This window comes from Rhinopithecus roxellana, unplaced genomic scaffold (assembly GCF_007565055.1).
Source record: "Rhinopithecus roxellana isolate Shanxi Qingling unplaced genomic scaffold, ASM756505v1 contig274, whole genome shotgun sequence".
Classification (NCBI taxonomy): Eukaryota; Metazoa; Chordata; class Mammalia; order Primates; family Cercopithecidae; genus Rhinopithecus; species Rhinopithecus roxellana.
Window position 1 is genome coordinate 140209 of NW_022142219.1, and position 14664 is coordinate 154872.

General features: G+C 44.1%; 1 protein-coding gene across 2 annotated transcripts; it reads left to right on the top strand.

The window, feature by feature from the left end:
- The first annotated feature begins 272 nt into the window (after positions 1 to 272).
- Positions 273 to 14405, top strand: LOC115895810 (tyrosine-protein phosphatase non-receptor type 18-like). 2 transcript variants are annotated; one of them, XM_030926398.1, is made up of 7 exons: positions 273 to 551; positions 2839 to 2947; positions 3180 to 3256; positions 3344 to 3439; positions 3545 to 3583; positions 12819 to 12887; positions 14034 to 14405. In XM_030926398.1, exons 1-7 carry the CDS (start codon positions 459 to 461, stop codon positions 14253 to 14255), a joined length of 705 nt encoding a protein of 234 aa, XP_030782258.1. In that variant the 5' UTR covers positions 273 to 458; the 3' UTR covers positions 14256 to 14405. The 2 variants fall into 2 exon arrangements, with proteins under 2 accessions (XP_030782258.1, XP_030782259.1); XM_030926399.1 differs by lacking the exon at positions 12819 to 12887.
- The last annotated feature ends 259 nt before the right edge of the window (positions 14406 to 14664 follow it).

Sequence of the window (14664 nt, forward strand, 5' to 3'; positions counted from 1 at the left end):
GTTGACCCTTCAAAGACTCAGGCACACATCCAGGCCCCAATGCTACCTTTCAACCCCTCAACGACCTCCAACCAGTGTCCACTGACGCCCCTTCCACTGACACCCCCTCTTAATTCTTCCCACTGGGCGAGAAGGGGGCTAACCTAGGCCTGTCCTTGAAGAGACCCAGGTGCCAGTCCGTTCTCTCCAGCCTCCCCTCGGTGATCCCGGAAGCCGGCCAGGCGGCTCCCCTCCAACTCCGCACACTTTCTGCGGATGGGCGTGAAGGCCGAGCGCCCGGGGTGGGGCTCTGAACACCGTGGCTGGGGCGCCCTGCCCGCCGCTGCGCGCTTCCATTGGCTGCCCAGGCCCGGGCGGGGGCTCCGTCTCCGGCCTCCGCCTCCCGCGGGGTCCACACTTGCAGCGCGGAGCGCGGCGGCCGGGCTGGACCTCGCTGGCCCTCGCTGGCCCGCGGCGCCATGAGCTGCAGTCTGGACGCCGCGCGGAGCTTCCTGGAGCGGCTGGAAGCGCGGGGCGGCCGGGAGGGGCCCGTCCTCGCCGGCGAGTTCAGCGTGAGTGGCGCGCCCCGGCCCTGGCCCCGCGGACTTCGGTCCTTCGCCCTCGGCGGGCTCTGTCTTTCTATCTCGGCGTCCCGGGTGTCTCCCCGCCTCGGGGCATCTCTCCGTGTGCCTCTCCCCGGCACTTCTCTTCGCTCTTGCTGCCTCCGTCTTCACCCTCTGCCCACCGGCCCCAGAGCGCGGCCAGGCCTGGACGGACCGTGCACACCGGGGTCCGCGTCGCGCTCCCGGAACATCCCCTGGCTGCGGACGGGGCGGGCGGGGCGGGCGCCGCAGGGAGGGGGGTCCTGCTACGCTGGACAGCCCCGGCCCCGCCGCTCCTGGCGACCTGGCTGTCCCCTGTGACCACAGGAAGGAAGGGGCTGCAGCAGGGCGAAGAGGAACGCGGAGGCCGTGGCGTGGTGAGGGTGTGAACGCGGGGCCCGAATCCGCGTGTGGTCCCGGCGGTCTACCTGGCCCCTCTGACCTCGGCTTCTCCCTTGGTGAAATGGGGACGTGAATGACCAAAGGATTAAATGGTGCGGGTGAAAAGCGCTTAGCACATAGTGGGCGCACACTTCGCAGGGGCATTCGTCGCTGCCTGTAAAGATTCTAAACGTGGGCCAGGCGCGGTGGCTCACGCCTGTAATCCCAGCACTTTGGGAGGCCGAGGTGGGAGGATCGCTTGAGCTCAAGAGTTCAAGACCAGCCTGGGCAACACAGCGAAACTCCTTCTCTACTAAAAATACAAAAATCAACTTTGCGTGGGCACGCGCCTGTAATCCCAGCTACTAGGGAGCAGAGACAGGGGACTCGCTTCAACCTGGGAGGCAGAGGTTGCAGTGAGCTGAGATGGTGCCCCCTGCACAGCTGAGATGGTGCCACGGCACTCCAGCCTGGGCGACAGAGGGAGACCCCATCTCAAACCAAACCAAACCAAACCAAACCAAACAAAAAATCTAAACTTTACAATACGGGTAGTGCAAGCCCAGCGTTAGGAAGGCTCACGCAGCATGCTAGGCACTGCACACTACAGTCAATGACCTGTTTAAAGTGTAATAGCTTACATACCAGACATAGAAACATACCTTACAAATGTGTAAACTGATATATGGTGATGCATATCAAGTTTAGCAATATATGACAAATACATAAAAATAGTATAAGTGACCGTTTATACAATAAACATTGTATAACTGCATAAAACAATACAACCAATGAATATAACAAAGATTATAATTTACAAAATGACCAAAGTTATTTGATAACTTCGTAAGTTAATATACAATATGTAACAGATAGTTATCAATCTAAGTAATTTACACACATGTAGAAACATTGTATATAAGAAACTAAGAAATGCATAATAAATGTAAAATAATTATTACACAATATAAGAATGTATGTAACAAATGTAAACATAATACCCATGTGATATATGACATCAGGCCACTGGGTGGGTTCTGAACTGTGCACAGCGCCCAGGGCCTCACATGCCGAAGGCTGGGTGGTGAGGGCACCCCTGCTCCCCAAGCCTGCCTCCCGCATGCGCAGGAATCACTGGGCTCTTCTAGGTGCTCCCACTACACAAGGGCATCATGAGGGCTTAAATGACCCAATGGACCAAGTAAAGCACTTAGAATAGTGGCTGGCACACAGCCACTATTCTAAGTGGCATGAGTGTTACTTATTATCATTGAGATTATGAATACCTGACGATGATGGTAATACACGATTCACTAATTATTATTATAATCTCCCAGTAACACAGTGCCTATGGTATCTTGTACATAATATGTTATCCATTATAATGCCTATGCATTGTACGTTCTCTTATGTTTAGTTATATAACCCTTAATATATTTCATCGCAGTTATTGCTTACAGGACAGTGTTACAGATTGAGTATGCGGGGTGGGGTGGGGCGGGGGGGGGCGGTGGGTACCCAGAGGTCTGAGTTCAACCCTCACCATGTGACTTCCTGGTTGGGAACTTCCACAAGTCGCTGAACCACGTGGTGCATAAACTTCCCGGCCTGCACAATGGGGGCCTCAATAATACTACCCACGTGGTAGAAACCTGTGATTATTACATGCCCTTAGCACAGAGACTGGCACAGAGAAGGTGCTCTGGTCGCTATTTCTGTATCATTATTATTAGGCAGGCCGGGTGCCATCGGGGTCTGCACTCACCTCCCCAGGCCACTGGCTTTGTATCCTGTGCGTGCCTAGGTGGCCCAGGACTCTGACCTGGCTCCTCTCCTGTCTCCTCCCCTCCCCGGCCCACTCATGATGCTCTACCAGGACATCCAGGCCCGCTCGGCCGCCTGGAAGGCTGATGGCATGTGCTCCACCAAGGCCGGCAGTCGGCCAGAGAACATGAGGAAGAACCGCTACAAAGACGTGCTGCCATGTAAGTCGGGGCCATGCACCACTACTGTCCAGGCATCAGTGTGCACTGGAGTCACCCACTGCGCTCTCCTCCCAGAGCCTCACCCTCTGCACTGCTCAGCAGCCCACCAGGGCACCTTGGTGGGATCTCTGCAGGTGTGTGGTCCCCTGCTGGCTTTCAGCCAGGGGGCTGTCAGACTCTCGGTCACCCTATCCTCCCCAAACTCCACGTTTCTCACCTTATCTGCTGACAGATGATCAGACACGAGTAATCCTCTCCCTGCTCCAGGAAGAGGGACACGGCGACTACATTAATGGCAACTTCATCCGGGTGAGGGTTGGGGTCACGGAAGGAGGTGGACTGGGAGTGGCCGGGGGTGGGCAGCAGAATCTCAGTAGTGAATTCGGCCTTCACCAGGGCGTGGATGGAAGCCTGGCCTACATTGCCACTCAAGGACCCTTGCCTCACACCCTGCTAGACTTCTGGAGACTGGTCTGGGAGTTTGGGGTCAAGGTCAGCACTTGGGGGCAGGGCACAATGGTGGGGTCAACATCTAAGTACCCCCTCGGCGTTTCCCTGGCCCCCTCACCCAAATCACCTTCCTCTCCCCTTGTCTAGGTGATCCTGATGGCCTGCCGAGAGATAGAGAACGGGCGGGTAGGTGTCCTCTGCTCCCAGGTTTCATGTCCTCACGCAAGGAGGAGGGAGGAGGGATCTTGCTGGCTCCTCCTTGACCCCAGGACCCGAGGGTCCAGCTCTTGGAGTGACCTTACTGTGGCTCTATGGGAAGCCCCATTGTTCCTCTAAGTTTCTGTTGATATGTAATTCATCCCCCAGTGTTGGCAACCCCTCTCATGCTGGGCTTCCCAGCCATTTCACACCTTAGACCATAAGGCCGTATTCTGACTTCTTCCCCTGAAGGCTCTGACCTCTCTTTCCACCTTTCTCCCCCTTATTTACTCCACTCTAACAACTCTGGTCTCTGCTGTTCCCCACATGTTCCAGGGATGGCTGTGCCTCAGGGCCTGTGCCTTGGCTATTCCTTCAGCCTAGGACATCCTTCCCCATGGCTTGCTCTATCACCTCCTTCAGGTCTTTGCTCAAATGTTAACTCCTCAATGAGACCTTCCTGGGTGGCTCTTCACACCATTTTTTTTTTTTTTTTTTTTTTTTTTTTGAGACGGAGTCTCGCTCTGTCGCTCGGGCTGGAGTGCAGTGGCCGGACCTCAGCTCACTGCAAGCTCCGGCTCCCGGGTTTACGCCATTCTCCTGCCTCAGCCTCCCGAGTAGCTGGGACTACAGGCGCCTGCCACCTCGCCCGGCTAGTTTTTTGTATTTTTTAGTAGAGACGGGGTTTCACAGTGTTAGCCAGGATGGTCTCGATCTCCTGACCTCGTGATCCGCCCGTCTCGGCCTCCCAAAGTGCTGGTATTACAGGCTTGAGCCACCGCGCCCGGCCTCTTCACACCATTTTAAACTCTCAGAACTTCCACTCTCCCTCCTTTGTCCTACTTTTCCTTTTTTCTTCACAGCTCTTGCAAACTCCTAACACACTGGATAATCTACAAATGTATTATGAACATTGTTTATTCTTAATCTCCTTGATTTAGAAGGTAAGATCCATTAAGTCCAGGGATTTTTGTTTTGCCTGTTAACATAAATTAGTTACTAAATAAATAAATGCATGTCAACAATGAAGGCTGAAGGCACATAGCTTCATGGGGTTTCTACATTCTTGCCTGCTCCATGGGTGGGGTGGTGGTTCCCTGGGGTGATGTCTCTTTCTCATTCCTGATTTTGGGAATTTGTGTTCTCTCTCTGTCTTTCTGTTTCATCTCTCTATCTTGCTATCTCTTTTTTCATGCTCCTGCCTGTTTTTTGTAAACAATGTATTAGAACACAGCCACACTCATTTATTTATGTATTGTCTATGCCTGCTTTTATGCTACATTGGCAGAGTTGAGTAGTTGCAAGGTGAATAAATTATATGGCCTGTAACTTCTAAAGTATTTATCTGACCCTTTATAAAAGTGTCAACCAATCTTTGGACTAGAGATTTTTAATTATTTTTTCAAAGAAACTGCTTTGGTTCTATTCATTTGTATTCATTTTCTCTATTGATTTTTTTTTTTTTTTTTTTTTTTTTTTGAGACAGAGTCTTGCTCTGTTGCCCAGACTGGAGTGCAGTGGTGCAGTCTTAGCTCACTGCAACCTCTGCCTCCCAAGTTCAAGCAGTTCTCCTGCCCCAGCCTCCTGAGTAGCTAGGAATATAGGCACATGCTACCATGCCCAACTAATTCATTTTCTACTTTAATTTCAAGTGTACTTGAAAACAACATGTATTCTGCTTTGGTTGGCTGGAGTGTCCCGTAAATACCAATTAGGTCAATTGACAGACTTTTTTGAAAGACACTTTTATATCTTTACTGTGTATTTTATATCTTTACTGATTTATTTTCTCTAAATGTATCGATTGCTTAGAGAAGAGTGTTGAAATTACCAACTGTTCAATAAATATCAATTAGGTCAAGTTTGTCAACAGCACTATTCAAGTCTTATTTCTGACAATTTTTTTTGTCTGCTTGTCCTATTATTTGCTGAAAGAGGAATGTTGAAATCTACTGTAATATTCTTTCAGTTTTACTTTTCATGTTTTGAAACTTTATGATTGAGTACATATACATTTAGGATTATGTCTTCCTAACGATTGGATCCCTTTTCTAATATGTAATGACTCTCTTTATTTCTGTTAATATTTTTTTCTGAAGTGTACTTTGATATTAATATAGCCATTTAAATTTCTTTCTTTTCTTTTTTTTTTTGAGATGTAGTTTCCCGCTTGTTGCCCAGGCTAGAGTGCAATGGCGTGATCGTGGCTCACTGCAACCTCTGCCTCCCAGGTTCAAGCGATTCTCCTGCCTCACCCTCCCAAGTAGCTGGGATTGCAGGTGCCTGCCACCATGCCCAGCTAATTTTTGTATTTTTAGTAGAAATGGGGTTTCACCATGTTGGCCAGGCTGGTCTCAAACACCTGACCTCAGGTGACCCACCCGCCTCAGCCTCCCAAAGTCCTGAGATTACAGGGCATGAGCCACTGCCCCCTGCCTTAAATTTCTTTAGAGTTTGCATATGTCTTTTCCCATTCTTTTACTTTATATCTATGTTCATCTTTAATTTTTAGTGTGTTTCTTGTAGGTGGTGTATTGTAGGGACTTTTTTTTTTTTTTAAGAGGTGAATGGAGTGGTGCAATCATAGTTCACTGTAACCTCAAACTCCTGGGCTCAAGTGATCTTCCTAGCTCAGCCTTCCTAAGGAGTTGGGACTACAGACATACACCACCATGCCTGATTAATTGTTTTTTATTTCTTGTAGAGATTAAGTCTCACTGTATAATCCAGGCTGGTCTCGAACTCCTGGCCTCAAGCTGTCCTTCCACCTCAGCTTCCCAAAGTGCTAAGATTACAGGCATGAGCCACTGCATCTAGCCAGGACTTACTTTTAAATCTAATCTGACAGTCTCTGCCTTTAATTGGAATATTTAGCCTTTAATGTAATTATCAATAATTTTGGGTTTAGACCTACCTTTCTTGCTATTTGTTTTCTATTTGCTCTGTTTGTTCTTTTATTCTGTCTTTCAGAGTGAGAATTTTTTATTAATCTATTGCATAGTAATTATTCCCTTATTAGCTATACATCTTTATTTTAAATATTTAGTGGTGGCTTTAGGGTTTACAATATGTATCTTTAACTTATAGTCTATAGTCAAATAATATTATACATTTCATGTAAAATGTCAGAACTTTACTGTAGTATATTTCAATTACCCCTTTCCATACTTTGTGCTGTTACTATATATTTTAGTTCTATATATAGAATATACTCCAAAGTACACTGCTATTATATTTGCTTTAGAATATCCTTTTTAAACATCTTTATTGATTGACATACAATTCAGTCATTTAAAGTGTACAATTCCATCATTTTTCTATATTTCTGACTTATGCAACTATTACCACAGTAAGTTTTTGAACATTTTCATCATTCCATAAAAAAATCCAGGCCAGGCATGGTGGCTCATACCTGTAATCCCAGCACTTTGGGAGGGATTTGAACCAGGGAGTTGGAGGTCACAGTGAACTAAGATCACCCTACTGCACTGCAGCCTGGCAACGAGCAAGACTCTTGTCTCTCAAAAAAATAATAATAATAATAAATAAATAAATAAGAAAAAAGAAAAAGAAATCCTATATCCATTAGCAGTCACTCCCCATTTCCCACCAACCGTTACAGCCCTAGACAATCCCTAATCTATTTTTGTCTTTATAGATTGGCTTACTTTGGATATTTCATATAAATGCAATTATATAATATGTAACCTTTTTTTGCCTAGCATTTTTTTGTTGTTGTTTTTGTTTTGTTTTGCTGAAGACTATTCCATTGAATGGATCTATCACATTTTACTTATCAGTTGATAGAATTTGGGTTCTTTCTACTTTTTGGCTATTATGAACAGTGCTGCTATCAACACTGATACACAAGTCTCTGTGTAGATGTGTGTTTTCATGTCTCTTGGGTATTGCTGGGAATTGCTGGGCCATATGGAAACTCTATTTTTAACATTTTGAGGAACTGCCAAACTGTTTTCCACAGTGGCAGCATCATTTTACATTTCCACGGCAATGTTTGAGGGTCCCCATTTCTTCTCCCCGATGCTTGTTACTGTCTTTTTGTTTTTATAGCCATCCTAGGGGATGTGAAGCGGTATGCCATTGTGTCTTTCTTTAAATGATGTGATAAAATATACATAACATAAAATTTGCCATTTTATAGGTGCTCAGTGAGCAATGTTAAAAATAATTTTGCCATTTAAACAATTTCAAGTGTACAATTCAATTGAATTAGGTACATTCACAATGGATGTAACTATTCCTACTGTCTATTTTCAGAACATGTTCATCATCCCAAACAGAAATTCTGTACTCATTAAACAATAACTCCCCATTCCCCCATTTCCAGGTAGCCTCTATTCTCCTTTCTGTCCCTAGGAATTTGCCCATTCTGGGTACCTTGTGCAAGTGGAATCAGGAATACACTAATATACAATACTTGTCCTTTTTTCAAGGTTCATCCATGTTGCAGTGTGCATTAGAATTTCACAATTTTCAAGGCCAAATAATATTTCATTGTATGTATATATCACATTTTGTTTATCCACTCACCTGTTGGACATCTGGGTTGTTTGTACCTTTTGGCTATTGTAAATAATGCTGCTACAAACATTGGTATACAGGCCAGGCACGGTGGCTCATGCCTGTAATCCCACCACTTTGGGAGGCCGAGGCGGGTGAATAACGAGGTCAGCAGATGGAGACCAGCCTGGCTAACATGGTGAAACCCCATCTCTACTAAAAATACAGAAACTTAGCCGGGCGTGGTGCCGGGCACCTGTAGTCCCAGCTACTCAGGAGGCTGAGGCAGAAGAATGGCGTGAACCCATGAGGTGGAGCATGCAGTTAGCTGAGATCGCACCACTGCACTCCAGCCTGGGAGACAGAGCGAGACGCCATCTCAAAAAAAAAAAAAAAAAAAAAAAAAATTGGTATACATGTATCTGTTTGAGTCCCTGTTTTCAGTTCCTTGGGTATACACCAAGAGTGGAATTGCTGGATCATATGATAACTCTATGTTTAACATTTTGTTTTCCACAGTGGCTGTACCATTTCACATTCCCATCAACGGAGAGAGAGAGAGGGAGGGACACGTGTAGTTTAATGACAGGGATATGGTCTGTATTGTTAGACTATCTTCTCTTTGGGAACATCATAGAGTATACTTACACAAACATAGATGGTATATACATTTTTATATATATATATATTTTCATATGGAAAACCAAATGTCCCAGCACCATTACTGAGTATCAGTCATTTCCCCAAGTTAATATGCAATGTCAATATCAAGTGCCATGTGTCAGGTTTCTACATATGCTCCATTATAATCTATGGCATCACCATCGTATATGTGATCTGTTGTTAACCAAAACATCGTGTGGCATATGACAATGACATATATGTCACCCTAATGAGTGGGAAGTGGTACCTCACTGTGGTTTTGGTCTTCATGTGCTTATTCGTCCATCTGTATATCTTCTCTGGACAGATGTCTATTCAGGTCATTTATTCATTTTAAAATTGGGTTATTTGAGGTTGTCTTTTATTATTGAGTTGTAAGAGTTATTCTGGGTATAAGTCCCTTATCAGTACAATATTTAAAATGTCTTTCCCATTCTGTGGGTTGTCATTTCACTTTCTTGATGGTGTGTTTTGAAGCACAAACATTTTGTGAAATTTTAATTCCAATCTGTGTGTTGCTGTGCTTTTGGTGTATCTAAGAAGCCATCGCCTAATCAGAGGTCATAAAGACTTACTCCTGTTTTTCCTTCTAAGTGTGTTGTAGTTTTCTTGCTTACATTTAGGTCTCAGATTTACTTTGGGTGAACTTTTCTGTGATGTGAGATAGGGGTCCACATTCACTCTTTTGCATGTGACTATCCAGTTATTCCAGAACCATTTGTTGAAAAGACTATATGCTTTGCCCATTGAATGGTCTTGGCCCCTGTGTTGAAAATTAATTGGCCATAAATATAAGGGTTTATTTCTGAACTCTCAATTTTATTAAGTTGATTGATGTGTTTATCTTTGTGCCAGTATAACATAGCTTTGATTATTATACCTTTGTAGAAGTTCTGAAATCAGGAAGTATGAGTCTTCCAAATTTGTTCTTTTTTCAAGATTGTTTTGGCTATTTTGGGTAGGTCCCTTGCCATGCAGAAGAGTTAAACATAGCAAGCATAACTGTTTATGCTTTGAAAGGCCTTCCTGTAGACTCTTGGGTGGCCTCTAGAAACCTAGCTTTCTGATAACTGTGCTCACTATGCCTAAACTGTTAATACAAACAAAATGCTTTATGCAGAACACCTGTTCTCCTGCTGGTAGTCTGACATTTTGGTACAGCCTAGGCAGAGTGTGCCTACACGCTGTGCAGAAGGTGCCCCAATAAAAATCCTGAGCACTGAATTTCTAATGAACTTCATTATAAAAGACCGTTGGGTTTTGTCAAATTTTGTTCTTCACATCTATTCAGATGATCATTTGCTTTGTATTCTACTAATATGGTGTATGACATTGACTTTCATACGTTGAACCAATCTTACATTCCTGGGATTAACCCCACTTAGTCATGGTGTTTAACACTTTGCTAGTATTTCATTGAGAATTTTTGTTCCTGTGTTTGTGAGATATTGGTTAGTAGTTTTCTTTTCTTGTGATGTCTTTGGTTTTGGTGGCAGAGTAATACTTGCCTCACACAATATGTTGGGAAATGGTTCCTCTCAGTTTTTTGCAAGAGTTTGTGAAGGGCTGGTATTAATTCCTCTTTGATAAAATTCACTAGGTTATTTTTTCAAAGATGTTTAAAATGAGAGAAATGTCTTTTACATTTAGCCACTTACTTTTCTCCCTACTCTGCTACTTTGTGTGGATCTGTATTTCCATTTGTATCATGTTCCTTTTGTATGCAGAGCTTACTTATCCTATTTATTTAAGAGTTAGGGTCTCACTCTGTCACACAGGCTGGAATGCAGTGTGCAGTCACTACTCACTGCAGCCTCAAACTCCTGGGCTTAAGCCATCTTCCCACCTCAGCCTGCCAAGTAGTTGGGAGTACAGGTGTGCCACCATACTCAGCTAATTAAAAAAAAATTTTTTTTTTAGATACAGGCTAGTTATGTTGCCAACACACCTAGCTAATTTAATTTTTTTTTTTTTTTTTTTTTTTTTTTTTTTTTTTTTTTTTTAAGATACAGGCTGTGTTGCTCAGGCTGGTGTTGAAGTGGCCATAAGCAATTCTCCTGCCTTAGCCTCTCAAATAGCTGGGATTACAGGCAGCAGCCACTGTCTGTAAGCATCTGAAGAGCTTACTCTAATATTTCTCAGAGTGCAAATTTGTTTGTGATGAATTCCCTCAGCTTTTGTCTGAAAAGGTTTTTAGCATTTTTAGGATATTATACCATTGACTTGCAGTTTCTGACAAAATGTTGCTATAATTCTTAACTTTGTTCCTCAGTATGTGATGTGCCTTTTTGTGCATAATGCTTTTATGATTTTCTCTTCTGGGGCCGGGTACAGTGGCTCATGCCTGTAATCCCAGCACTTTAGGAGGCCAAGGCGGGTGGATCACTTGACATCAGGAGCTGAGACCAGCCTAGTCAACCTGATGAAATCCCGTCTCTACTAAAAATATTTTTTAAAAAGTTGGGTGTGGTGGTGTGTGTCTGTAATCCCAACAACTTGGAAGCCTGAGGCAGGAGAATCGCTTGAACCCAGGAGATGGAGGTTGCAGTGAGCCAAGATTGCGCCACTGCACTCCAAGCCTGGGTGACAGAGCAAGTGTCTCAAAACAAAACAAAATCTTCTTTTTCAGTAATTTGATCATGATCTGCCTTGGTGTGACTTTCCTTAGGTTTATTCTCCCTCTGATTCATTGACTTTCTTGAATTTGTGGATTCATAGTTTCATCGAATTTGGGAACATTTTCACCTATTATTTCACATAAATTTCTGTTATCCCCCCTTTCTCCTTTCCTTCTGGACTCCATGTGCACATACACTACACTGTCTGGTATATTTCTACAGAGAACTGATTCTCTTCATTTTTTTCATTTCATTTTGAATGATTTATATGGCTATGTTTTTATGTCTATTGATATTTTCGTCTAGTGTCTACTCTGCTATTAGTGGATTTTTCATTTCATACATCTTTTCTTCTTCTTTATAAATTCCATTCAGGTATTTTTTCTATCTTTCATTCCACTCTGCAGCATGTTCATGTTTTCCTTTTCATCTTTGAGTACATTTGTACTAGCTCTTTTAAGAGTTTTCGCTTCTTTCCTGAACTGTCATTTCTGGGCCCTTTCCTACTGACTGATTTTTCTCCTGGTTATGGGTCACAATTTCCTGCTTCTTTGTATATCCAGTACAATTTTATTGGATGCTTGATATTTTGAATTTTGCACAGGTAAGTGTTGGATTGTTTTCTTTAGAGTGTTTTGCCTTTTCAGGAACTTTTGGATGGCTGATCAAGTAGCCTCTGTTCTAGAATTAATTTAGCCATACTTCTAAAGTGTGGTCATTCTAGGTTCCCTACTAAATGCCCCTTATAGTTGATAATGCCTCTATACTCTAGCTAGAGGGAATGTGAATTCTTTCTCATAGTGAGCTCAAGGAAATGTTCATCATACAGATCCCTACTATTCTTTCATGGGAAGTTATTCTTGCCTGGCCTCATGGAGTTTCATGCTGTATATATTCAGATTATTCAACCAAAGAATCAAGGAGGGGACTTCTATGCAAGTTTTTCTTTTATTTGCATAGCTCTGTTCCTTGCAGGACTCAGCCCTACAAATTCTAGCTGCCTTGGCCTCCTTGAGCCATGGTCTCTGGCTCAACTCTGTGGGATCATTAGACTCATGTCTTACAGCCTGGTGACACCTCCATGCAATAAGCCAGAGTGGTCTGTTCAGTGACCACAGTACTGCAATGCCTGCCAACCAGTGTCTGAAAATAGCGGCTCATGTATTTTGTCCAGTTTCTAGTTACTTACAGTGGGAGGGTATCCTGGACTGTATTTCCCCTGCATGGTCAGCAGCACACCTCCATTGAGTCTGCATGTGTTTAATCTAATGGCTCTGTTGGCTGGCCTCTGTTATAGGTTGTAAGTGTAGCTGCCTGTGCTTACACCATGAGCACTTGGGGTGTCTTGTGGCAGGATTGAGCTAGCTCTAAAGCTGACTCCCTCTTCTCACTCCCTGCCTTTTGTCCCTTACCTTTTGCAGAAAAGGTGTGAGCGGTACTGGGCCCAGGAGCAGGAGCCAGTGCAGACTGGGCTTTTCTGCATCACTCTGGTGAGCTGTGGGAGGTTTCAAGGAAGATTCCCAGGGTGGAAAGGCTTTGGGTTGGGCCTAAAAGGATGAATGATTTAACCCACAGTCCACTCACACTGCAGGAAACCCTCTGGTGTTAGCCTGCAAATAGAACTTAATATAGGGATAGCCTTTGCTTTTTTATTTTGGCTACAATCACAGTTATCTCTGTCGTGTAAATGTGCCTGGTTAGGTTCTTGAAAGTCTTAACTTCTCTTACCATTTCAAAAGAGCTTGGGGGAACTCTCAAGTCATGCATACCGTTAGTACTTAATAAATACAATAAAAGTTTCAATTTAGAACAAAATAATCTCTTTTCACTGCAAAAGGGCTTGTGTTTTTATAATAGTTCCTCTTTTTCTCCTGTGTCAAATGTTTCCTTAATGAAAGCTTTGGGGAAGTTTGGGCTATATGATTTTTTTTTTTTTTTTTGAAACGGTGTCTTGCTCTGTCACCCAGGTTGGATTGCAGTGGTGCAATCTCCGCTCACTACAAGCTCCGCCACCTCCCGGGTTCACACCATTCTCCTGCCTCAGCCTCCTGAGTAGCTGGGACTACAGGCACCCGCCACTACGCCCGGCTAATTTTTTTGTATTTTTAGTAGAGACGGGGTTTCACCGTGTTAGCCAGGATGGTCTCGATCTCCTGACCTCGTGATCCACCCGCCTGGGCCTCCCAAAGTGCTGGGATTACAGGCGTGAGCCACCACCCCCGGCCGGGCTATGTGAATTTTTAAAATGTTTTCCGTATTTGATTTTTTAATCAGGAATGCTTTGCTTTCTATAAATGTCTTTTGGTACCTGTGATCTTTGTTCTCCCTCTTCTTACTTGCCCCACCCCCCTTACTCAGATAAAGGAGAAGTGGCTGAATGAGGACATCATGCTGAGGACCCTCAAGGTCACATTCCAGAATGTACTGTAACAAGGAAGGAGGAGGCAAAGGGGCTCCTGAAAGGGGAGAGATTTCCTCCCCTGTAAAAATGGGCATCATACTAGTATCCACCTCCTCAGTTATTCTCTGGTAGATATAAATGGAAGATGCCTAGAAGTGGGCCTGGTGTATAGTAGGTACCCAATTAATGCTTTTTTTTTCCCTAAGTCTTTTGCTCATCTTTTTCTGTGTTTCAGGAGTCCCGTTCTGTGTCCCAGCTACAGTATATGTCCTGGCCAGACTGTGGGGTCCTCAGCAGTCCTGACCACATGCTTGCCATGGTGGAGGAAGCCCGTCGCCTCCAGGGATTTGGCCCTGAACCCCTCTGTGTCCACTGCAGGTTCTGGAAATGGGCTTCAGGAGGGTCTGGTGAGGCACAGGGGACAGGGCAGGGAGGGGAGTGCAGGGCATGGGGCTAGTCTTGTAGTCTGAGTGCCTATTTTGAGAAACCTTGCTCACCCCCATGGACTGTAATTGTGAGCACTTGTTCAGCATAGACTCAGCTGGGGAATAAGCACACAGCTGCTGCTCAACAAAATGTAAGTGATTAAAAAGGTTTTCCTTGCTCAGATATAATCTGGAGATTCTGGGAATCAAGAGGCTCCGCAAGGGATCCATTAGGATCTATGAACCATAGATATATAGATACATGGACCTAGGGAAAATTCAAATGAAGATGTTAACAGTGATTATATCTGGGCAATGAGATCACACTTGATTATTTCCCCCTACAATGAACTTATATTACTTTTTTAATGAGAAATGGTAAAAGATTTTTCTTTTTTGTGGAAGTTGTAGATTTCAAGATAAAATCAGAGAATCTACTTC